This window comes from Cetorhinus maximus, chromosome 13 (genome assembly GCF_964194155.1).
Source record: "Cetorhinus maximus chromosome 13, sCetMax3.hap1.1, whole genome shotgun sequence".
Taxonomy (NCBI): domain Eukaryota; kingdom Metazoa; phylum Chordata; class Chondrichthyes; order Lamniformes; family Cetorhinidae; genus Cetorhinus; species Cetorhinus maximus.
The window spans coordinates 36041334-36067309 of NC_135891.1; the positions used below are offsets into that span (position 1 = coordinate 36041334).

Sequence of the window (25976 nt, forward strand, 5' to 3'; positions counted from 1 at the left end):
AATGGTAGATAGGGCCTCACTTTAACGTCTCAACTGAAAGGCATCACCTCTGACAGTGCAGCAGTCCCTCAGTACAGCACAGGAGTGTCAGCCTGGATTTTTGAGCTCAAGCCCTGGAGTGAGACTTGAACCCAAAACCTGTGACTCAGAAGTGAGAGTGCTGCCAACTGAGCCACAGCTGATGCTCAACTGGAGTACATATGGGCCAGACTGGGTAAGGACAAAAGGTATTGAATATTGAGTTCAACAACTTTAGATCTTAAACTCCCTCCCCCCATCCCCACCCCGTTTCTTCCCCCTCCCTTTTGTTTTTTTTAATAATTTATATAGATTTTTCTTTTCCCACCTATTTCCATTATTTTTAAATCTACAACTAATACCTTGTTAGTCTTTCCACCCCACCCCCACTAGAGCTTTACCTTGAGTGTCCTGCCATCCATTCTTAATTAGCACTGTTCTTAGATAATATCACCATCTTCAACACCTCTTTGATCCTTTTGTCTGTGACATCTTTTGATTATCTGCTTCTATCATTGCTTGCTTGTCCCTACAACCACCCCACCCTCAACTTCTCTCCCCCCGCTCCCCACCTTAAACTAGCTTATATTTCACCCCTCTCCTAACTATACTCAGTTCTGTTGAAGGGTCATGTGGACTCGAAACGTCGACTCTTTTCTTCTCCACCGATGCTGCCAGACCTGCTGAGTTTTTCCAGGTAATTGTTTTTGTTTTGGATTTCCAGCATCCGCAGTAGTTTTTTGTTTTTAAGGACAAAAGGTTTCCTACCTTAAAATGACCTTAGGCAACCAGCTGGGTTTTTAACGACAATCCAACAGCTTTATTTTTACTGATATCAGCTTTTTAATTCCACATTTTGCAAGCTGAAATCAAATTCTCATGGTGGGAATTAAAATTCTTGTTCTCTACATTATTAGTCCTTTCCCCTTTGTATGTCAAGCTTTCTAAAAGTGTACTTAGGGCTGAATTTTCACTACTGAGGTGGGTAGCTCAGTTGAGAAATTTTGCAACTTAACACACCTGCCTCAGCTTAGAGGGCCCCGTTTGACCTAATTTTCACTCTGGGGAGGCGGGGTGGGATCGAGTCCCGCCAACCTTGGAAGCATTTCCGAGGCAGCCATGGGAATAGACGAGCGGTGGGGTGGGCTGGTTAGAAGGCCTGCCTCGGTTCTCTGAGACCGTCCCAGTTTTAGAAGCTGCTAGATGCTCTAGCCCTCACCATTACACCACCCCCTAGCAACTCCATGCCAACACATGCCCCCTGCCCTCTCTCCATGCTCTCATACACCCAGGCCACATTCATGCCATCTCGTGCTCCTACCCTCTCTCCATGCCAACTCATTCCCCCCTCATACTCCCATGCCACCTATAGTCACTTACCAGTATCAACCATGGGTGGACCTCAGTAGCCATGTGGAGATGAAAAAATATCTAACAATCTAGTACCATCAAGTTTGTAAAATGAGAGTTGTGAGAAAAACACCCATTCGTGAGGCCGAAAGTTTTTTTTCTTAAATGTCAAGTGGTTAATCTCGCATAAAAACAAACTTCTTTTTAGACCATCAAGGACAGGTATTCCTTTAACAGCCTCTTTAAGCTGTCAAACTGTGAACTCAGAAACCTCTGCTGAAATAATTATAGCTTTTTAAACTCAGCCATGCATTTGTAATAACATAATAACAGCCCCTGGGAAATATAAATAAAGACCTCTATTGAAACTACATGAACAGATGGTAATATTTTTTTAACCTATGTTAGATGGCCTATCAAAGGAGTCCAGCAGACGGATTTTTTTTAAACTCTCACTGACAGCTTAAGCCTATTTTTCATGTTTAAAGAGCAGTGGATTTAAAAAAACTTCAGATCATGACAGTTTTACAGATAATTTGTGAATCCCACAGTGTGGATTAAGGCTCTTGGACCAACCAAAATGGTGTCGGTTTAAACACAGCACCAAGTTCAAATGGCTCTGCTGAGTATAGGTTTCCCACCCGTGTGAATTGCAATCTGTTCCCTTTCCTCACCAGCAAAAATGGGATGTGTCAGAAATGGGGGCGGGACTTCTGCATCCAAGTCCTGTCTGTCATTTTTAAAAGGTGCATGGAGTCTTCACAAATCTGCGAAAATATGGTCCTTAGGATTGGACACTTGAATACATTGGTATTATTTTATGGCCAAAACAAAGCTGTCTTGAACTGGTAGGCTGAATCTAGCTGGACCGATAGTGTACGGTGATTAAAATTCAACATGCTTTACACAGAATATCAAGTATACTCAGCAAAGGTTAAATTCAAAATATTGAATGCTCAAAACCACATTTATTGACATTTAATTAAAAACAGTAGCAAAATATCAAATTACAATCTTTAAATAATATACAAAATTCACAAAGATAGAAAAGTAATAAAACCAGCCTCTCATGTGAGATGCATATATAGAGTGTGACAAGAAGGGATTTCTAGTGTAACATTTAATTCTCAATAAAGTACAACATTTACTAATACCACAGATAGGAAGATAACATCCCAGCATTTGGAATCTGAAACACAGCAAGTCTATCGATACCTGAAAGAGGAATGATGCAATGTTTGGGGTAAACATTTGTACCCAAGGCTCAAGCTATCTTTTCTCCCAGATGTTAGCATATGCTATTTTACTCACTATTCTTAAGCTTTAATAAAACTTACCAGATAGAAGTAGATTTGTACATATTCTTTGAATACATTTGGCTAGTTTAACTACTTAAAATTCTGGTGTTAAAAAAAAACTAGGCCTTTTTTTTGGTTCAGTGGTAGGTTCATTCACATCTTCAGTGGAAGTTCTTCAGCATATTTTCGAACTAAATCACATGAATTATCCAGTTGAATTCAGTTAATATCTAACAGGCTGAAACACACACACTGCAATCTAAAGTTTTTAATTTGTTGAGTCTTATATTCACAGTTTACACAGTCCATGAACAGGACAGCCCAGTAAAACATATACCACTAAACATAGTAGGTGGCAGTAATAAGCAAATTGAGTTCCAGTGTCTCAATGAAATCGTGAGTTCAACATCAAAGACAAGGTCATGGAGTCTCAGGTTCTGCTTCTTCTCCATTGCCCAGGACCACCTTATACAGGTGACACTCTCTGTGACTCCTTGGCTTCCCTACAGCTGTACAACCACTTAATGACCCTGGCATTGCGCTCAATAATGGAGATCCCATAGGGGATGCGCTCGCTCGACCTCTCCTCAACCATGTTGCTGTATTGGGAGTGGTTGTACTCAGAGCTGAGGTTGCTAGCGCTATATAGCTTGAGGGATATTATATCAGAGCTGGCTCGAGCCAGGCATTCCATCCCCATGCTCTCCAACTCCTCAGGGTCCAGGCCACAGTAGTTGAAGAATCGTTCCAAGTTGGCACTGACGCGGGAGTAGCGGTCACTCAGGTCAGACTTGGAGCGGTGCAGGGAGAGCTGTTGCCGGGCAGCCAGCTCGGGGCAGGCTTTCCTTGGCGAGCCCCTGGAGCTGGTGGTAGATGAAAGCCTCGACCTGGCCACAGAGGGACATGGTGATCTCCGGACACACCTGCTCACATTGGGGCGCACATCCACTCGTCTCACTGCTGCATTATGAGCCGGTACAAAAACGCTGCTATGTAGTTCAGACCTGAGGCTGTTCCCAGGCTTCACATATCCGTGGCTTTGCAAGTTTCCAGAGTTGGAATTGGCAGCCCGTTCCGCAGAGCCTGGCTGGTTTGCTGGCAGGTTTGGAGTGTCATCTATTAGATTTTTCAGACTCTCCAGGTTCAAGGCTCCTTTCCAATCAGCGTTCTCTGTCCTGCGGGCTCCAGTACTAGGGGCTTTCCTGGGGCTGTGGAGGGTTTGCCTGATCGCAGGGGACAGGACGGGTTCACTTGCCTTCACTGGCTCCTGTCGGGTACTTGCTACCTGCTGGCTCTTCACATATTTTAATTTATCGGCTTCCAGACGCTCCACTGCACTTGGCTTCCGGCTATTGCTCTCCATCTGCTTCCGAAAATAATCGGGTCCCTTGTTCAGGATCCGGAAAGGAATTGCTGAGGTGAAAGTAGGGGGAACAGAGGCTTGTTTCAGCATTTCCTGCTTTAACACTTTCTGCTTGCTGTAACCAGGGACCTGGGCTCAGTATTCACATTTACTCAGTGTTACTGGGATATCAGGCTCATTCTCCTATCCAACCAGCTGAATGCGTCAATGAAAATCCCAACAGAATTTCACCAGGTATCCTAATCACTGGCCAGATTCTAGGTTTCTGCTTTAACTTGCTTCCTGCTTACAGCCTTGTGAATGTCTCCAGTCGTCTGAAAGAGACAAGGAATATTAATATAAACTTTAAGCTTCAATTTCCACAAATCCAAAAAACCTCAACAAACAAAAGCTGCTCGTTGAGCTAAATTCTATTTAAGTTTAAACAAATTCCACACATTGCTCACCAAACCTGCCTTGTCAGTTGATCACATTAGCTGCCCAACTGAATCAAACCCACTGATTTCTGAGTGCAGGACAAGTATACTTTATCTATTAACCTGTTCCATGATAAAAATATTAAAAATTTAAACATGTCAGCAGTTGGAGAGAATCCCTTAACTGATCCCTTGTAGATTGGTCTTGCGTATGGCTGATATCCCAGGAATAGGTCTAACATGAAATTCGCCAACCTACTAATCCGGCACACTGGGTGACTGAAAATATCCAAGAGCAGGGAGGTTGGTAAGCAGCCCTTTTAAACACTGAAACAGGGCAGTAACTTTGGCAGGGCAAGTACCGATGGAAAATTCGCAGAATGACCCAGTGAGGTGGCATAAGTACTCATACTTAAATTATCCACCCAACTCCTGCTGTGATATGAAAATTTATGAATACAGTAATTTCCACCAAGACCCTCACCTATCACAGATTTTAAAGTCAACAGGGGTATCCCGGTGAAAGATGAGGAAGTGAAGAGTTTGCAAAAGCAATAAATGTAAAATAAAGAACTTGTATTTATGTGCGTGATTATTATACCTTTATTGTCCCATTGATTATTTTAAATGCAACAAAATAGTTTTTAATGTATTTAATCAGTTAGATTTTTGAAATGTAATTTTCTTTTTCATTGTTAACTATTCATTGATGTGATTTTTAAAAATGAACAAGCATGGACCCACAATGATTTCCTGAATGGACAATAAAATTTGAACTGATTGAAATGAATTTAGAGTTCGCAACCTCAGGATGTTTCAAAACATTTCACAACCAATGAAATACTTTTGAGGTGTAATCACTGTTATTTTGCAGGAAACACAACAGTGAATTTGCACACCGCAAGGTCTCGCAAACAGCACTAAGACAAATGACCAGATAATCAGTTTAGGGATGTTAACTAAGGAGTAGATATTGAGCAGGTTAGCACTATACTTCTTCAAAATGCAGCCCTGGAATCTTTGACAGAGAGGGCCTCAGTTTACCTTGTCATCCAACAGATGGGGCACCTCTGACAGTGTCCCATTTCCTATTTGGAGTGGGTAAAAAAAATCAGGTACTACTTTGGGATTAGGGGATTAATATTAATCACAAAGAGATATCTTGTCTGAATGATAAGAATCCATGTTAGCAACTCTTACACACCAATTGTGAAATTGGGTCAACAAAACATCCAAAATCCTGTACTGTTCACTTGCATAAAGCTTGCACTAGGGCTAGGATTCTCCCCCACAGTGGAGGATAAATGAAAATTCAGGGCAGTGAACCCTACCGCTACCTCACTATCGTGATCAGATTTTTCTCGAGCTCTGGCTCCAGCAGGGCTGCTGCTGCTTCCCTGTCTGCTGCAAACAAGTGATAGGCATGGGATCAGGCAGGTGGAGGCACTGTCTGGGTCCCTGGAGGATTCCCCTCTTGGTGGCTTATAGCCACTTCCTGAGGCTACTGCATGGAAGGTGAAGGCAGGCCTCAAGTTCTGCCAATGGAGGGAAAGGGTTTCTTTTCTCTCCAAGTATAAATCTTGTATCTTGTGTCTTTTACAGAATAACTTTACCATAATGCTGTTTTCCAGAACACAAACAATGTAAGCCTGTAGTATATTTTTCTAAACTGAAGCCATTTAGCATTTTATGGAGACAGTGACAGTTTACAAAGTTTTCTTTAACCAAATTGTGGAGACATCAATAAATTAATATCAAACCTAAAGTGCACTTTAATTATTAGCTTCACATGTTCTTGCAGAACCAAAACTGAAGTAATCCTTTTAGAACGGAATAGCACATATCTAAAGTGCCAGAACATTGTTCTATATCTTTAAAGTCACATTATGCCTATGCTGGTGCTATGGAAATGGGCAAGTCAGGACTGAACAAGTTAGTTCCAGTAATCAGAAATTAAATAAATGCTCCCTAATCTAACATTAAACAAAAAGGTACTTAGTCTTAAAAAGTCTCTACTCAACGTAAAACTTGCCATAGCAAATATATTAAACTGAACGTCACAGTCATTCAGTAAGAGAGAGAAAAACAAAGAGCGAGACAGAAAGATAATGGGAGACATATAAAGGCAAAGAGACAGACAGACACCACCCCCATTCCCCTCCCCATCCTGACAGAGTGGGGCAGAACCCAGGATTATGAAATACAGCCCTCAGGAGATTGAATCTATTTAATTAGAGAGCACTGAGTTTTTCCGATTTCTATTTTAATCTTATATGTCCTCTGATTCTACTTTCTTGGTTTAATTTGAAGTAATATTCTGGGCTTGCTTATTTTAGTACTTACTGGCATACAGAAATCCCTGGGCACTTATAGAACAGAATCATAGAATTGTTACAGCACAGAAGGTGGCCATTTGGCCTATCGTGCCCATGCTGGCTCTCCTCAGGAGCAATCCATGTACTGCCACTCCCCCTCTCCTCACATCCTCTTTTTCAGATACTTAGGAAATTTAGAAAAATTTACAGCAACTCTTTTTTGTCATCTGCAAACTTCTCAATCATGCTCCCTACATTTAAGTCCAAATCATTAATACATACCACAAAAAAATAGGGGACCTAGTACTGAGCCCTGCGGAACCCCACGGCAAACAGCCTTCCAATCGCAAAAACATCTGTCAACTTGTGAGGTTTCAGATTAGGAGACAGGTAATATGGTATCTATACTTAAAAAAGTGATAAATCTTAGCTAGGCAACTATAGCTCTATTAACCTTAGAGGATATAAAATAATGTAATTGATGTTAAGGGATAGACTGGGGCAAATCCATTGGCGTCGTAGTTCTATGGCATTAACTAAGATTGCATTTATATAACACCTTTTACATACTCAGACCTTCCTAAAGTACTGTAAAGCTAATGAAATATTTTTAAGGTGTAGGCACTGTTGTAGGGATGCATCAGTTACTTTGTGCACAGCCAGACCCCATGAACAACAACAAAATCAATGCCCCAGATCGTCTGTGTTTGCGTGTTGGATGACAGATAAATGTTGGTCAGGACACTAGGAGATTCCCCCACCCATTTTTGAATAGTGCTGCAGTATCTTTTTCGTCCACCCAAAAAGGCAGAGAAGGCCTCAGTTTAATGTTTCTTCTGAAAGACAGTATCTCTGATAGTGCAGCAATTACTCAGCACTGCACTGATGTGCCAAATTGTGTTCAAGCCTATGGAATGGAGCTTGAGCCCACAGCCTTCTGACTCAGCAGCAAGCATGCTGACCACTGATCCAAGACTAACACATTAATGAGAAACAATGATCATGAATTAAAGTGATAAATTCTGCTGGACCTCTATCCTTGACTACTTTTGAGGATATTATAGAATATCAATATTGCAGGAGTTCCTCAGGTATGCGTCCTCACCCAACCATCTTAGTCTGCTTCATTGTTGACCTTCCCTACATCATGAGGTCAGGAATGGGCCTGCCCATTGATGATTCTAATGCTTAGCTCCACTCATAACTCTTCCAATAACAAAGCAGCTCATTACAGCCTACAGCAGAACTTGGACAACATCCATGCTTGGGAAGACAAGTGGCAGATAACATTCATGTCACACAAGTGAGTAATGACCATTTTGAACAAGAGAAGCTAACCATCTCCTCTTGACATTGAAAAGACACTACTATTGTTAAATGTTCCATCATCAGCACTCGAGTGCTTTCGTTGACCAGAAGATAAACTGGACCAGATTGGACCACTTACATCAACACTGCGGCCACAAGAGCAGGATTAAGGTTGACTATGTGACTGGTGGTTCTCCTCCACACCTCCAAAGAAAGTATACTATTACAACAATTAGTACAAATGCATAAATCTTGAGTTGAAGTTTGTGACCCGGACAATGTCTTCAGAGAAGATAAACTATAGCAAATGGATATTAGGCTCCTTTATCCCAAACTTCCTGGTTAATTCTTTGATGGTTAATAAAGAAATCCAGTTTTAAAGGGATAACTGTTAGTAACTGTGGTGGTAAAATTGAACTTCAGCGAATGGCTATATCAATGTCGCATTTTATTCACTGGGTTGCACATAGTGCTAATGGATATGTTTTCTTGGTCAGTTTCATAGGAAGGGGAGTAGGCCATTCAGCTCCTTGAGCCTGTTTTGCCATTTAATTAGCTTATGGTTGATCTGCATTTTAACTCCATTTACCAGACTTAGGGCAGAATTTTTCACTCGGCGTAAGGGCGTGCGCCCAACACACTTGAGCATAAAATAGCGCGCGATGACGTCAGGCGAGTGTCCCGACATCATCGCTCACTCGTGCAATATTTCGGTCTGCGGGCGCATGTGGGTGCCGGAGCCACAACCAACATTAATTAAGAGGTCACTTAAGGCCATTAAAAAGTCAATTGATGCTGATTTGTCATTGCCCTTGTCATTTTGCACTCATTGCACGGGCAAAGCGGGCAGGCGGCCAGCCGACAATTTCAAAAACTTCAACCACGGGAGGGATAAAAAGGGTCAGCAGCATTGCCAGTGTGAGTAGTGAGGAGTTTGGTAGATAGTTTGTTGCTGGTGCCTTATTGGTATATGGCAGCTTCAACTCTGTTCAGAGCTTCATTCTTAGCATTTCCAGGCTTCATTTCAGGTCTCCTAGGTGTCCCAAAGGCCCCCGGAAGTTTCAGACCATGTGGACTCTTCCAGGTATCAGATAGTCTTCCGTTACCCTGGTAATGGGGATTGTGGTCTCCACTGGTGGCACCTCCACTGAGGAGGAAGAGTGGGGCAGATGGGAGGGGGCCAGGTATCCCAATGCAGCTTCCAGGGGAGGGATCTGTGGGAGGAGAGGCGAAGGCATGAGTGGCGCAGGGCCAGTAGGTAGCCCAAGGCGGAAGGGGCCGCAGAAGAAGCCACTATCTTGCTGCCAGGGTTTACAGGCGGCTATACAGCTACCTCAATATGTCAGAGGTGCAATGCCAAAGGAGGCTCTGTCTCTCAAGGGAGACCGTGACCTTCATTTGCTAGAGGATCGGGCCAGAGATCAGCTCCGACTGTGTGAGTGGACACCCCATGCCAGTGGCTCTGAAGGTCAGTGGTCCTCAACTTCTATGCCTCCAGCTCTTTCCAGGGCTCAGTGTGTGTGTGTGTGTGTGTGTGTGTGTGTTGGGGGGGGGGTGGGGGTGGGGGGGGGCGGGGGGAGGTGGGGGGCTGTATGGAGTCTCCCAATCAGCTGTCCACAGTTGCGTCGAGCAGGTGGCAGGTGACAGAAGCTCTGTTTAGGTGGGTACACACCTTTATTCTTTAACGCACAATGAGGCCAGCCAGGCTGAGTGAGCCAGAGGCTTTGCAGCGATTGCTGGGTTCCCCCGCGTCCAGGGCACCATCGACTGCACACATGTGGCCATCAAGGCGCCCGGGGGTCAGCCGGGTGCCTTCATCACAGGAAGGGTTTCCACTCCATGAACGTGCAGATAGTGTGTGATCACAGTGTGCAGATTCTGCAAGTCTGTGCAAGGTGCCTTGGCAGCCCCCATGATGCTTACATCCTCAGGTGCCGAGCCTGACTGGATGGATGGCTGCTGGGTGACAAGGGCTATCCGTTGAAGAGGTGGCTCACTATGCCTCTCCCCCACCCAAGAACAGAGGTGGATCAGCGTTAAAATACGAGTCATGCCTCCAAAAGGATGGTGTTAGAGAGGACCATAGATCTTCTCAAGATGCATTTCTGATGCCTGGAATGCTTAGGAGGGGCACAACAATACGCCCAGAGTGGGTGCATGCTGCGTTCTACGCAATCTGGCACTGGTAAGGGTGGACCCACTGGAGGAAGATGATCTTGTTGCAGCTGCACAGGCTACAGGTGATGAATCCAGTGGTGAGTCAGAAGAGGAGCACAGTGAGGAAAACGCTGAGGGTGTGGAGGCAGAGCTCGGTAACCTCCAGGGAGGCAGGGACGCCTCGATCAAATGCTCCTTCAGCTAAGCTGCCAAAGATCAGCTTCCACCTCACACCAGGGCTGCCGCCTCCATCCCGGATGTCTGAAGTGACCCTTTCATTTACACTTAAAGTCCACTCAATGCCTGTGCAATAAAGTATCAAGTAACTCACGGTCCAGCAGTACATACTGGCATACCCTGCATCAGAGAGTAAAAAGCGTGAAGCATACTCAGGCCATCAGTGCCAAAGCAAATTTAATGTTATCTTCACATTGAAAGCATAATTGAAAGCATAACTGTTGTTGATGACCACATCAACAGACATTTCAGCCAAACATAAATGAACAGAAAATCACCCATGAACTGTCCCTCTTGCGCTCATGGTGCCTTTAACTTATGTTTGCGAGAGCTACTTCTTGGTGCGCCCCCACCCCCCTCGCTGGCAGCAGCATTGGAGACAGCCTGCTGACTCTGCTGTCTTGTTGGCCTTAATAACCTTGGCGGTCGTCCTCTGGCCAGTGGAGCCTGTGCTGGCCCCGCCTGGGAGGGAGTGGCCAGTGCCATGGCTGGTATCTCCCCAATCATCGCAGCCTCATCAGATGTGACGTCACTGACGGAGGGGCACAGGAGCTGCTGCCGTCATCCAGAGAGGAGCTCGCAGAGACGACAAGCAGCTCATGCGTCAACATGAGGTTGCTCTGGACCTCCCTGCTCCCCATTGATGGATAGGCACCTAGCTGGGGTACTGGGTGCCTCATCCATCTCCCACACTGGCACTGACCACCGGAGGTCATTGCCTGTGTGAGGGCTTGCAGGTCCAAGAGCAACCCCAGGAACGCCTGATTCTGTCCCTGGAGCTGCCTCTGTATGAGAGTCACTGCTCTCTCAATGGAGGAGGCCGTGCGCTCAGCCATGAGGGTCAACGCAGTGCTGATGCTCCGCATGGATTTCTCCACAACGGAGACCATGGCACACAGACCCTCATGGATCTCGCAAGGTTCTCAGGAGAGTGGGTGTGATGCAGGTGCAACAGAAGCCCAGTGGTCCTCCAGGGTCAGGGGTGGCCCTCCAGGGTCCAGACAGCGAATGTGTGCTGGCAAATCTAAAAGGGAGGAACAAGGATGTGTCATTAATTAAAGTAATTACACTGTCACTGTGCATGCCAGGCACCCTGGTGAGACAATGGAGATCTGCATCATGGTGCCATCGTTTTTCAATGATCAATGTGGAGTCCAGGTTTGAGGCTCCCATCAATGAAGAGACTACACCAGAATGGTTGCACAATCCAAAACTCTCACCTCTGTGCACTGAGCTTTTACCTTCGTCTGACACCCCAGCCTCTCCACGCCCAGTTGCATGTGGCGCGTGCTGGCTCTCTAACTCAAGGGCATCCTGCTCATACCTGGTGAGCAGCAGCACGTTGGGCAGGCCTCCACCTGTCCGTGCCCTCTCTGCTTGGTTACAGCTCATCTTCTACTGAAAGGACGAAGGACGAAGCCCACTCTCTACCTGCAGCGCCATTGCAGCCTGGCCAACCACGGCTGAGGGACAGGTCGCAAGGCATATCGGAGTCTGACTCTGACCCATACCAACACGGTACTCGCCCTTCCTGAGCGCAGGTCATTGAGGTGCTTACAGCACCGCACCCATGTGCGCCGCACCATGTCATGGCTGCTCACCTGCGCTGGCACCCCCTCCCATGCTTTGTTTGTGAGGTGCAGTGGCCTCCGCCTCCCATCTCCTGGCAGCCACCTCCTCCAATGGGACCACGAGGCACTCATCTGAAAAGTGGGAGGCCAAGTTCCCATCTGACCTGCCCTCTCGCCTGCCGTGTCCAGCCACACTCGACTCCATCACTTGAATTTTGACAACGCAGAACAGACGTCCTTCCGTGGCAGCCTTCCTGGGGCTGCCTGGGCTGTTTTCAAACCGGCCACCGAGTCACCATTGGACTCGGCGGCCAACAGGCCCCCACTTGGCCCTTCCCGACCAGTGAGGAGCCATGTTTCACATTGGGCAGGCCTCAGTTGGGAGCCGATCGCAGGCCTTTTTCCTGGCCGCTCCCGGGCCCGCCCGCCGACCTCAAAATTCTGCTCTTAGGTTCAGATTCTCACTCCTGTTCGTGTGAAAAATTGCTTCCTGACATCCTCCCTGCTGGTTTGGATCAAATTTTAAAATTGTGCCTCCTTGTTCTGAACTGATCATCAGAGGAAACAGTTAACCTAGCCTATCAAATCCTATACTTATCTTAACCACCTCAATTATATCGTCTCTTAATCTTTGATACATGTGGAAAAACCAAGACTAATTTATGCAACTGTCCTCATAGTTCAATCTAATCCAATTTATGCGTTACTGTTCTGAATTAGTCCGATTTAAAACTTTTAAGGGCCAAAGACATTTTTGTCCATACATGTATATTCCAGAAAAAATATACAATATCTAGTTCATTATCCTATTCATTAATCAAAATATCTATAATTAAATCTAGGGATAAATATGCGTGGAATTCTTTACAACCACTGTTCTAACACAACATGTTAAGGACTGAAACTTGCTTAATGGTGATTGTTAGTGCATAATCAGCCATATCTGAAATTGAGCAGCGGAAACAAAAACATGGAACAGTAGAAAATTATCAAAATGACTCCCAGGAGGAATTTAATGCCTCTCTGGTAACGAGTTTGGAGGAGCAAGGTTGGGGGTGGGGGGCATTTAAATTGGACAGGATGGTGTGGGGTGGGAAATCCACTATCTCTGCCTGCTTAAGTCTGGAGCAGGAAGGAATGTGGACAGCCCTCCCACCCGGAAGTTAATTGTGGCCCTTACGGCGACAATTATTGGCAACTTAAGGATCTCGTTCTGTCACCGCTGGTATTCAACCTGCAGCAGGTGGAGGATTCACCATGTGGGGAGCCTGAAGGGCTTCTGGGGGGGTCCCTCGTTCAAAGGCACTCAGTGCCTGACCGAAAGACCCGGCACCAGGAAGAGACAAAACGAAAATAGAAATACCTGGAAAAGCTCAGCAGGTCTGGCAGCATCGGCGGACAAGAGCAAAGTTGACGTTTCGAGTCCTCATGACCCTTCAACAGAACTAAGTAGAAATGGGAAAGGGGTGAAATATAAGCTGGTTTAAGGGGGGGGGTGTAAAGAAAGGGGGGGGGGATTGTTGGGACAAGCAAGCAGTGATAGGAGGAGATAACCAAAAGATGTCACAGACAAAAGAACAAAGAGGTGTTGAAGGTGGTGATATTATCTAAAAGAATGTGCTAATTAAGAGTGGAGAGCAGGACAAGCAAGGTAGCTATATTGGGGGGGGGGGTGAAATGAACAATGGGTGGAATACATTTAAAAATAATAGAAATAGGTGGGAAAAGAAAAATCTATATAAATTATTGGAAAAAACAAAAGGGAGGGAGAAGAAACGGAAAGAGGGTGGGAATGCGACGGGAACAGCAGTCCGAGAAACGTTTTATGTCTCGGAGATACCTGTAATCCTGGGTGGGTTCGAAACATGAGGGATGGAATTTCAGTTGAAATCCATGTGGGGTAAGCCGGAGACGGAGACAGTCACTGAGAAAGGAAATATGGCTGTGAAAGTGGGTTTTAGCCTTCTGGGCTGAATATTGAGTTCAACAACTTTAGATCTTAAACTCCCTCCTCCATCCCTACCCCCTTTCCGTTTCTTCCCCCTCCCTTTTGTTTTTTCCAATAATTTATATAGATTTTTCTTTTCCCACCTATTTCCATTATTTTTAAATGTATTCCACCCATTGTTCATTTCACCCCACCCCCACTATAGCTACCTTGCTTGTCCTGCTCTCCACTCTTAATTAGCACATTCTTTTAGATAATATCACCACCTTCAACACCTCTTTGTTCTTTTGTCTGTGACATCTTTTGGTTATCTCATCCTATCACTGCTTGCTTGTCCCAACAACACCACCCCCCCCCGCCTTCTTTACCCACCCCCCTTAAACCAGCTTATATTTCACCCCTTTCCTATTTCTACTTAGTTCTGTTGAAGGGTCATGAGGACTCGAAATGTCAACTTTGCTCTTCTCCGCCGATGCTGCCAGACCTGCTGAGTTTTTCCAGGTATGTCTATTTTTGATTTGGATTTCCAGCATCCGCAGTTTTTTGTTTTTAACCAGGAAGAGACATCTCGCTGAAAGCCACTCCCTGCCCATTCCACTCGAACTCACCTTTGGCCTGAGGTCCACTTTTGAGCCTGGGTCTCTGGTGGGTGCATTGCCGGCAGCTACCACAGCTGCTGATGGTAATGGAGAGCTTCCAGCCTCTAATTGGCCAGCAGCCCTTGGGAGCGGGGAGTGGAATTTCCACCCCCGTGGTCTTAATCCCAATGAAAGCCTGTCACCGGCCACTTAAATGCCTGATGGGCACTTAATTCTGGTGCAGCCTACCTCATCAGAGGCACACAGGGCTCTCGCTGGTTCTCTGGAGAGCGGGCAACGCTTCCATTGCAAACAAATTCTGCCTTGCTACAATTCCATAGGAATAAACTTGTGCAAATATTAAGTTGGTATCGCAAGCCGTGTAAAGACATGCCTTGTGCTTCTATAACTTTAATGTCCTTATACATATTTCCTTGACTGCCCTCAGTGCATTCACTGTAGATTCTTAAAATAGGAATATATAAAATTGGAGCTATTCTTTTCTTGCTTAGAGAAAGAAGCTTTTTCTGATCATGGAAGGATTCATTATGGGGAGAACAACCAAATTTGAGGAAGAATTGAATGTTACAGCTGCATTTTGTTGCTGCTGTACAGGCTGTAAAACTGAAAGGCTCCAAATTGTGCAGTAACTGATATTCATGTGAAAGGAAGAATTATGAATTCCAGAGGCAAAATTCAAAAACACGTCACCCATTGAGGCTGACATGATTTGATTGCTTCAAATCAAATCTGAAGAATGGCCATTTCACTAACCCTCGAGGAAGAAATAGTTGAAGCAGAAGGCGAAGATGTTAACAATGTCTATTCCATGTCTTCAGGTTGAGGATCAATATGAAAAGTAAAAGTTGTATTGTGCAAGATGAAGCCACCTTTGATCCTCAAATCCAATGAGCACAAGAAAAGAGCAAAGTAAAAGCTCACAATAGAGAAGACACCAGATGAATTCCGTAATGAATAGAGGTTGCATGTAAATGATGAATTTTGTCCTAGTAAAATGACACTATAGTCTGCTAGTATGTAGCTTGCTTGATACAGTCTTTAATGTCACAATTTAGTACGGTGATTCTTATTGAAAGGATACCTTTTTCAATTAATTTCCTTTTCCAATTAATTTCCTTGAAACAGCTATAAAATAAACGTTTCTACAAGCCAAGTCAGTTATTTGGAGTTCTTTCTGTTGTAGACTGATTCATTTAATGCCTTAACTCACTATTACACTACAATTTTTAAAAGTTATCTGCACAAGAGCTGAAATGTTACCCTGTGTGCATGCTGCATCAATAAGACCAAAATACTCTGACCAATTTGCAGTCCCTATAGGCAGTATAAAATATTAAAATAAATTCACTGATTTTATCTACTTCACAGGCAGAAATTTTCGCTCAGCGGGTGGGTGTGCGCCCAACCCGCTTGAGTGTGAAATGACGCGTGTTGATGTCAGCCGAGTGTGCCGATGTCAATGCGCAGTTGCGCGATATTTCGGTCAGCGCGCGCGCGCTGGAGCTGACAGCGCGTCCGCCAACAAGTAAAAGGCCCGTTAAGGCCATTGAGTAATCGATTAAATTAAAATTTTCACTGCCCGTCCAACCTAACATTAATGGTGGGCAGACGAAAAGGCATATTTTTGGAAACCTCATCCACAGGCAGGATAAGGCTTCCAAAAGCAAATGAAAATAAAATAAAAACTTTAATTTTTTATTAATAACATGTTTCTGCTCATGTGAGAGTCATACGAGCATGGACATGTTCCATTCCATTTTTTAAAAACTATTTTTTTCATATCTCTTCATTCGCCCATGAGCTTATTTGATAAAATATGTTGAGGGATATCTATTGCAAAGTCTAAGGACTATTTATTTAAAGGCAAAACAGTAGTCTTTATAGAGGCACAGAGAAAGGACATAGAAGGGAATAGGGGTAATTGGATGCAATTGGTCCCACAAAATATTTACAGCAGCCTGCTGCCAGCCAACTCTCCAAAAAGGCCCACCCCACTCTAGGATCAGCTCCCTCCTGCCTTAGACAAAGGCCTAACTTTTGTAGAAAATGGCCAATTTTCAGCCTTCTAAAACTGAAGAAATCAACCTGTTTGATACCCATAGCTCACAGATTCACTTGAGGCTCAAACCCTAAAAAATGAAATCAGGAAAGCAAGAGAGGATGTGAAAGAATATTGGTGGTTAAAATCAAGGAAAACCCAAAGATGTTTTATCAGTGCATTAATAGCAAGAGGATAACTAAGGAAAGGGTAGGGCTTATCAGAGATGTACAAGGTAACTTATGCGTTCATGCATAAGATGTGGGCAGGGTTCTCAATGAGTACTTTGTTTCTGTCTTCACAAAGGAGCTGGATGATGCAGACATCCTAGTTAATGAGGAGAAGTGTAAAATATTAAATACAATAAACATAACAAGAGGGGAAGTACTGGAGGGACTAACATTCTTGAAGGTGGATAAATTAGCAGGGCCAGATGGATTGCATCCCAGATATAAAAACAAAAAGCTAAAAGCTACTGCGGATGCTGGAAATCCAAAACAAAAACAGAATTACCTGGAAAAACTCAGCAGGTCTGGCAGCATCGGCGGAGAAGAAATCAGTTAACGTTTCGAGCCTTCATGGCCCTTCGGCAGAACTGAAGCATAGTTAGGAGAAGGGAGAAATATAAACTGGTTTAAGGTGGGGGGTGATTGTGGAGATAAGCAGTGATAGGAGCAGATAATCAAAAGATGTCACAGACAAAAGGATCAAAGAGGTGTTGAAGGTGGTGATATTTGACTAAGAAAAGTGCTAATTAAGAATGGAAGACAGGATACTCAAAGTACAGCTCTAGTGGGGGTGGGGTGGACAGACTAACAAGGTTTTAGTTTTAGATTTAAAAATAATGGAAATAGGTGGGGAAAGAAGAATCTATATAAATTATTGAAAAAAAAAGGGGGGGTGGGGGGAGAAATGGGGTGGGGATGGGGGGAGGGGGAGTTTAAGATCTAAAGTTGTTGAATTGTTGAACTGTCCTGGCAGACCGATCGTGTCAGCCTGTTCCTGCCCCACGGAACTCATTTCTCGTTATCTTGACTCCCTTCTCTCTCCCCTTGTCCAGTCCCTTCCCACCTACATCCGTGATTCCTCTGACACCTTACGTCACATCAACAATTTCCAGTTCCCTGGCCCCAACCGCTTCCTCTTCACCATGGATGTCCAATCCCTCTACACCTCCATCCCCCACCAGGATGGTCTGAGGGCCCTTAGCTTCTTCCTTGAACAGAGGCCCAAACAATCCCCATCCACCACTACTCTCCTCCGTCTGGCTGAACTTGTTCTCACACTGAACAATTTCTCCTTTAACTCCTCTCACTTCCTCCAAATAAAAGGTGTGGCTATGGGTACCCACATGGGCCCCAGCTATGCCTGTCTCTTTATGGGGTATGTGGAACATTCCTTGTTCCAGTCCTACTCCGGCCCCCTCCCACAACTCTTTCTCCGGTACATCGATGATTACTTCAGTGCTGCTTCATGCTCTCGTCGGGACCTGGAAAAATTTATTAATTTTGCTTCCAATCTCCACCCCTCCATCATTTTCACATGGTCCATCTCTGACACTTCCCTTCCCTTCCTTGACCTCTCTGTCTCAATTTCTGATGATAGACTGTCCACCAATATCCATTACAAGCCTACCGACTCCCACAGCTACCTCGACTACAGCTCCTCACACCCCGCTTCCTGTAAAGACTCCATCCCATTCTCTCAGTTCCTTCGCCTCCGTGGCATCTGTTCTGATGACGCTGCCTTCAAAAACAGCTCCTCTGACACGTCCTCCTTCTTCCTTAACCGAGGCTTTCCATCCATGGTCGTTGACAGGGCCCTCAACCGTGTCCGGCCCATATCCCGCGCATCCTCCCTCACGCCTTCTCCTCCTTCCCAGGAACATGATAGGGTCCCCCTTGTCCTCACTTATCACCCCACCAGCCTCCGCATTCAAAGGATCATCCTCCGCCATTTCCGCCAACTCCAGCATGATGCCACCACCAAACACATCTTCCCTTCACCCCCCCCGACGGCATTCTGTAGGGATCGTTCCCTCCGGGACACCCTGGTCCACTCCTCCATCACCCCCTACTCCTCAACCCCCACTTATGGCACCTCCCCATGCCCACGCAGAAGATGCAACACCTGCCCCTTCACTTCCTCTCTCCTCACCGTCCAAGGGCCCAAACACTCCTTTCAAGTGAAGCAACATTTCACTTGCATTTCCCCTAACTTAGTCTACTGCATTCGTTGCTCCCAATGCGGTCTCCTCTACATTGGAGAGACCAAACGCAAACTGGGCGACCGCTTTGCGGAACACCTGCGGTCTGTCCGCAAGAAAGACCCAAACCTCCCTGTCGCTTGCCATTTTAACACTCCACCCTGTTCTCTTGCCCACATGTCTGTCCTTGGCTTGCTGCATTGTTCCAGTGAAGCCCAACGCAAACTGGAGGAACAGCACCTCATCTTCCGATTAGGCACTTTACAGCCTTCCGGGCTGAATATTGAATTCAACAACTTTAGATCTTAAACTCCCCCTCCCCCCATCCCCACCCCATTTCTCCCCCCCCCTTTTTTTTTCAATAATTTATATAGATTCTTCTTTCCCCACCTATTTCCATTATTTTTAAATCTAAAACTAAAACCTTGTTAGTCTGTCCACCCCACCCCCACTAGAGCTGTACTTTGAGTATCCTGACTTCCATTCTTAATTAGCACTTTTCTTAGACAAATATCACCACCTTCAACACCTCTTTGATCCTTTTGTCTGTGACATCTTTTGATTATCTGCTCCTATCACTGCTTATCTCCACAATCACCACACCCTCAACTTCTCTCTTCCCCCCCCCCACCTTATACCAGTTTATATTTCTCCCTTCTCCTAACTATGCTTCAGTTCTGCCGAAGGGCCATGAAGGCTCGAAACGTTAACTGATTTCTTCTCCGCCGATGCTGCCAGACCTGCTGAGTTTTTCCAGGTAATTCTGTTTTTGTTTTGGATTGCATCCCTGACTGTTAAAAGAAGGGAAGGAGGAAATTGCGGATGCCCTGAGGATCATTTTTCAAATTCTCACAAGATACAGGCGAGGCACCAGAAGATTGGAGGTCCGTGAACGTTGTACCATTGTTTAAAAAGGGTGCGAGATAAAGGCCAAATAATTATAGATTGGTCAGTCTGTCTTCGGTGGTGGGCAAATTATTAGAATTAATTCTGAGCCAAGATAAACTGTCACTTAAAAAGGTATGAATTAATCAGGGATACTCAGCATGGCTTTGTTAAGAGAAAGCAGTGCCTTGAAGCCATGCCTTGCTAACTTAATTGAACTTTTTGAGAAAGTAACAAGGAAGATTCATGAGGGTAGTGCAGTGGATGTGGTCTGCATGGATTTTAGTAAGGCACTTGATAAGGTCCCGCATGGTCAGAAAAGTGAGATCCCATGGGGTACAGGTGAATGTGGCGGGTAGGATCCAAAATTGGCTCAGTGACAGGAAACAAAGGGTAATGATTGACGGATGTTTTAGCGAATGGAAAGTGGTTTCCAGTGGCATTCCACAGGGATCAGCATTGGGTCTCCTGCTGTTTGTGGTATATGTTAATGATTTGGGCTTAAAATGTGGGTGGCATGATTGGGAAATTTGTAGATGACACAAAAAAATCAGTCGCATAGTCAATTGTGAAGAGCTGTGGACTCCAGAATGATATCAATGGTTTGGTTGAGTGGGGGGGATAAGTGGCAAATGGAATTCAATCCAGAGAAGTGCAAGGTAATGCATTTTGGGAAGGCAAACAAAGCAAGGGAATACTCAATAAACAGGAGGAGATTGAGAGGGGTAGGGGAAGTGAGAGACCTTGGTGTGCATGTCCACAGGCCCCTGAAGGTGACTGGACAAGTAGAAAAAGTGGTAAAGAAGGCACATAGAATGCTCTCCTTTATTGCACGAGGTATAGAATATAAAAACAGGGATGTAATGCTGGAACTGTATAAAACGCTGGTTAGGCCACAGCTGGAGTTTTGTGTACAATTCCGGTCATCGCTTTTCATGAAGGACATGATTGCTCTGGAGAGAGTGCAGAAGAGATTTACAAGAATGTTGCCAGGGCTGGAAATTGCAGCTATGAGGAAAGTTTAGGTGGGCTAGTGTTGTTTTCCTTAGAACAGAGGAGACTGAGGGATGACTTGATTGAGGTGTACACAATTATGAGGGGCCTAGCTAGAGTAGACAGGGAAGACTCGATTCCCCTAATGGGAAATTGCCAGGGGCACAGATTTTAAGGTGATTGGTAGAAGGATTAGAGGGGATATTATAAAAAGCTTTTTCACCCAGAGGGTAGTAGGTGCCTGGAGTTCACTGCCCAGATTGGTGTTTGAGGCAGGAACCCTCAACTCATTTAAATGGGTACCTGGATCTACATCTGAAGTGCTGTAACCTGCAAAGCTACAGACCAGTTGCTGGAAAGTAGGGTTGGAATGGGCAGCCAGTTTTCTTTCAGCTGGCACAGAGACGATGGGCTGAATGGCCTCTTTGCGCTGTAACTGTTCTATGGTCCTATACCCAAAAATGGTCCTCTTATTGTTAATCTTGTCTTCTGCCTGTTAATTGAAGCTAGGTTATTTATTCCGGCATTCTGTAGGGACCATTCCCTCCGGGACACCCTGGTCCATTCCTCCATCACCCCCAACACCTCATCTCCCTCCCACGGCACCTTCCCATGTAATTGCAGAAGGTGCAACACCTGTCCCTTTACCTCCCCCCTCCTCACCGTCCAAGGGCCCAAGCACTCTTTTCAGGTGAAGCAGCGCTTCACTTGCACCTCCTTCAATTTGGCCTGTTTTTTTCTCCACAGATGCTGTTAGGTCTGCTGAGCTTTTCCAGCATTTTCTGTTATTGCTTCAGATTTCCAGTATCCCCAGTATTTTGCTTTTATCCTAGATTATTTATTATTCATCTCTGTCCTTCAGGTAGCAAATCGCTTTTCTTAATATCTAATATTTTATGAACATGTGAAGCGACTCCGCTGTTTTTCCTGTTTCAGAAAAATCATATACATTGCAACTTAAATTCATTTCCATCTTTTGATACAGGGTATCTTAACTCTACGGTACTTCCTGCTGCTATGTATACTTCTAACTTAAGCATCTTATTCAAAACATTATTCAACACCATTCAAGGCAAAGCAGCCCACTTGATAAGCACCCCATCCACCACCTGAAACATTTGCTCCTTCCACCACCGTTGCAGAATGGCAGCTGTGTGAAAGATCTAGAAGATGCACTGCAGAAACTCACCAAGCCTCCCTCGACAGCACCTTCCAAATCCCTATCTCTACCACCTTGAAGAACAAGGGCAGTGAATGCATAGGAACACCAACTGCAAGTTTCCCTCCAAGTCTCACGCAGTCCTAACTTGGAACTATATCGCTGTTGCTTCACTGTTGCTGGTTCAAATTCCTGGCACTCCCTATCAAACAGCACTGTGGATGTACCTATACCACATTGGCTACAGCATTCAAGGCCGCAGCTCACCACTACCAGCTCAAGGGAAATTAGCAAGGGGCAATAAATACTGGCCTTGCCAGTGACGTTCACAGCCCAAGAACAAATTAGAAAGTACACAGCTTTACAACCCTTTCCTTTTAATTTCCAGGCAATACACTCCAACTTACTTTCCCAAGTCATTAATTCCTAGATGATCTATGTGCGACAAGTTCTATCCCATTGTTTGCAGTAGCCTGTCAACCCTCTTTTCACTTCCTGCAACTCTGCCGCTGGTCGTCAAAATCATTGACCTCATCCTCACCAATCTACCTGTCGCAGATGCATCTGCCGATGACAGTATTCGTAGGAGTAATCACCACAGGGTCCTTGTGGAGATGAAATCCCGTCTTCACAATGAGGATAACCTCCATCGAGGTGCATGGCTAACCACCGTGCTAAGATTCAGAATAGATCTGATAACTAAAAACTGGGCATCCATGAGCCACTGTAGGCCATCACCATGAGCAGAATTGTTTACAACCACAATTGGCATATCCCCGCTCTACCACTATCATCAAGCCAGGGGATCGACCCTAGTTCAATGAAGACTGCAGGAAGGGATTCCAGAAGCAGCACCATAATACCTAAAAATGAGGTGTCAAACTGGTGAAGCTACAACACAAGATTACTTGCATGCCAAACAGCAGTAGCAGAATACTGTCGACACAGCTAAGCGATCCCACAACCTAAAGATCACAAAGCTCTGCCGCCTTGCTACATCCAGTTGGTGGTTGAGAACTAAACAACTCACTGGAGGAGGAGGCTCCACAAATTCCCCATTCACAATGATGGGGGAGCCCAGCGCAAAACTAGGCTGAAACATTTGTGACACTTCAGCCAGAAGTGCAAAGTGGATGATCCATCTCAGCCTCCTCCTGAGGTCCCCAGCATCACAGATGCAAGTCTTTAGCCAATTCGATTCACTCCACATGATATCAAGAAATGGCTGAAGGCATTGGATACTGCAAGGCTATGGGGCCTGACAATATTCCAGCAATAGTACTGAAGACTTGTGCTCCAGAACTTGCCACAGCCCTAGCCAAGCTGTTCCACTACAGCTACAACACTGACCTCTACCCAGCTATGTGGAAAATAGCTCAGGTATGTCCTGTCCATAAAACAAGTGACAAATTCAACACAGCCAATTACCAACCCATCCTCCTACTCTTGATCATCAGCAAAGTGATGAAAGGTGTCGTCAACAGTGCTACCAGGTGGCACTTAAAAAGCAATAACCTGCTTGCTGACATTCAGTTTGGGTTCTGCAAGGGCCATTCGGCTCCTGACCTCATTACAGCTGTGGTTCAAACACGGACAAAAGAGCTGAACTCTAGAGGTGAGGTCAGAGTTTCAGACCTTGACATCAAGGCAGTATTTGACCAAATATGATATCAAGGAGCCCTAGTAAAATTGAAGTCAATGGGAACAGGGAGAAAAACGTCCACTGGTTGGAGTCATACCTAGCACAAAGGAAGATGGTTATGGTTGTTGGAGGTCACTCATCTCAGCTCCAGGACATCACTGCAGAAGTTCCTCAGGGTAGTGTCCTAGACCCAACCATCTTCAACTGCTTCATCAATGACCTTCCTTCCATCATAAGGTCAGAAGTGAGAATGTTTGCTGATGATTGCACAATGCTCAACACCATTCACAACTTCTCGAATATTCAAGCTGCCTGTGTCCATATGCAGAAAGACCTGGGCAACATTCAGGCTTGGCTAATAAGTGGCAAGTAACATTCATGCCACACAAATACCACACAGTAACCATCTCCAGTAAGAGAGAATCCAACCATCGCCCTTTGACATTCAATGGCCATCACTGAATCCCTCACTATCAACATCCTGGGAGTCACCATAAATCATAAAATTAACTGGACCAGCCATATAAATACAGCGGCTACAAGAGCTGGCCAGACGCTGGGAATTCTGTGGTGAGTAGCTCACCCCCTGTCTCCCCAAAGCCTGTCCACCATCTACAAGGTAAAAGTCAGGAGTGTGATGGAATTTTCTCCATTTGCCTACAAGAGTGCAGCTCCAACAACACTCAGAAAGCTTGACACCATTCAGGGCAAAGCAGCCCACTTGACTGGCACCCCATCCATCACTTTAAACGTTCGCTCTCTCCATCACTGAAGTACCATCTACAAGATGCACTACAGCAACTTGTCAAGCCTCCTTCGACAGCACCTTCCAAACCTGTGCCCTCCACCACCATCCTGACTTATAATTACATCACTGTTCCTTCACTGTCGCTTGGTCAAAATCTTGGAGCTCCTTTCCTCACAGCGTTGTGGGTATCCCTATAACACACAGACTGCAGTTCAAGAAGGCAACTCACCATAGTCTTCTCAATGACAATTAGGGATGGGCAATAAAAACTGTTCTAGCCAGTAATGCTCACACCCCCTGAAAGAATAAATGAAAGGGAGAAGAAATATGTCTGTTTCAGAGTACAGAGTGGAACCTTAAATCCAAGGTAAGATTTTGACCAATGGTAATGTGAATGAATTGGACAATAATGGAGAAGGGCTAACTGCTGATTGCCAGAATTAGCATGATGGTCTAAAAGAGAAATTCTAAGTTGTAATCACCGGAGCAAATTACTCCTCTACCTTTAACAAGTCACAGAAGCAAACACATTACTTCGTGACTTTCCTGTGAAAATTCACACACAGCAATTTTAAATGGCAAGTCTGCCCAGCTAATTTCCAGAAAACTGGTCATAGCTTACGTGGAGTTTTAAGCAGTCACCTGAGGGAATTATTTTATGTGCGCACTGGATCAGTATAATTCCGAATGTATTTAAAAAGGCGTTTACAATCGCAATACACACAGCACACGAAGAAATCTCCCCGAATGACAGCAGTTGGGTTGGTGGCTCTTGCAGTTAAATCTCCTCCCAACACTCACTGTCCAGGGTTACTAACGAATAACGATTTGGGTGAGAAACCAAATGGCCTCTAGATACTCCCCTGTCCAATTTTACCTTCCACAAGTTATCGCTCGAAGTAGAGAGGCGATAAAAAAGAGACAGGAGAAATACAAAATTAAAAGTAACGTCAAATAATCACTTGTGAGCGTAAAAGTTTTATTTCAAACAGTTCCCAAACTTACCTTTCGTAATTGAGTACGATAGGTACAAAAGAGGACAAACCCTGCATTTGTTCCATGTAATTTACCTGCAAAAGGTTCCTTTTTCTTCGGGGCTACGAAGCACTGAGAGTGTCGATTGTACAACTTCAAGCGGAGGATCTGAAAGTGCAAACTCCAGATCACCTCACCCCCGCCAGCCACTTCTCAAGCCTGTCACCTTGTCTGGACTGGTTTCATTTGCACTCGTCTGACAAAGAACTGATTTCCTGTAATTCTGTGGGCGGGACAGCAACAAAGTTAACCCCTTCATGCTCAAAGCCTTCAGGTTTGAATATGCAGTGTTCTTACAGTTACAAGGCATTTGCATTGGCACAGCCGGGATTTTAACATTCCCCATCCAAAGTGGGAAACTCAAAAACAGAATTTGTTGACAATGGGATGAGTGTTACGATGCAGCAACCATACATCATGGAGTGAGGAGTCCCAAAGCTATTCTCCTTTATTTTTTTCCTTCGCTCCTTTTATTTTCCTTCTGGTCTTCTTCCACTCTCTTCGTCCAGCTTTACCAGCTTTAGTTTTATTTTGTGGGCACTGAACCTCCACTTGATGTAATCCCTCCCTTCCCGCCTTTTCCCCTTTCCATTTCAAATTGGGGAGGTAGATCTCTGAAAAATATGCTTATAAATAACTAGATTTTACGGGTAAAATTTCAGTTGAACATCAGTAAGTGTTAGCAGGCAG

General features: G+C 45.0%; 1 protein-coding gene across 2 annotated transcripts; it reads right to left on the reverse strand.

Annotated features, from left to right (window-relative positions):
• Positions 1-2223: 2223 nt before the first annotated feature.
• LOC144689176 (protein FAM110B-like) lies at positions 2224-25472 on the reverse strand. Of its 2 annotated transcripts, none has more exons than XM_078556297.1 (2): positions 25322-25472; positions 2224-4343 (listed from the first exon to the last, which is right to left on the reverse strand). In XM_078556297.1, exon 2 carries the CDS (start codon positions 4117-4119, stop codon positions 3133-3135), a length of 987 nt encoding a protein of 328 aa, XP_078412423.1. In that variant the 5' UTR covers positions 4120-4343; positions 25322-25472; the 3' UTR covers positions 2224-3132. The 2 variants fall into 2 exon arrangements, with proteins under 2 accessions (XP_078412423.1, XP_078412424.1); XM_078556298.1 differs by having other exon boundaries at positions 25257-25472.
• Positions 25473-25976: the final 504 nt, after the last annotated feature.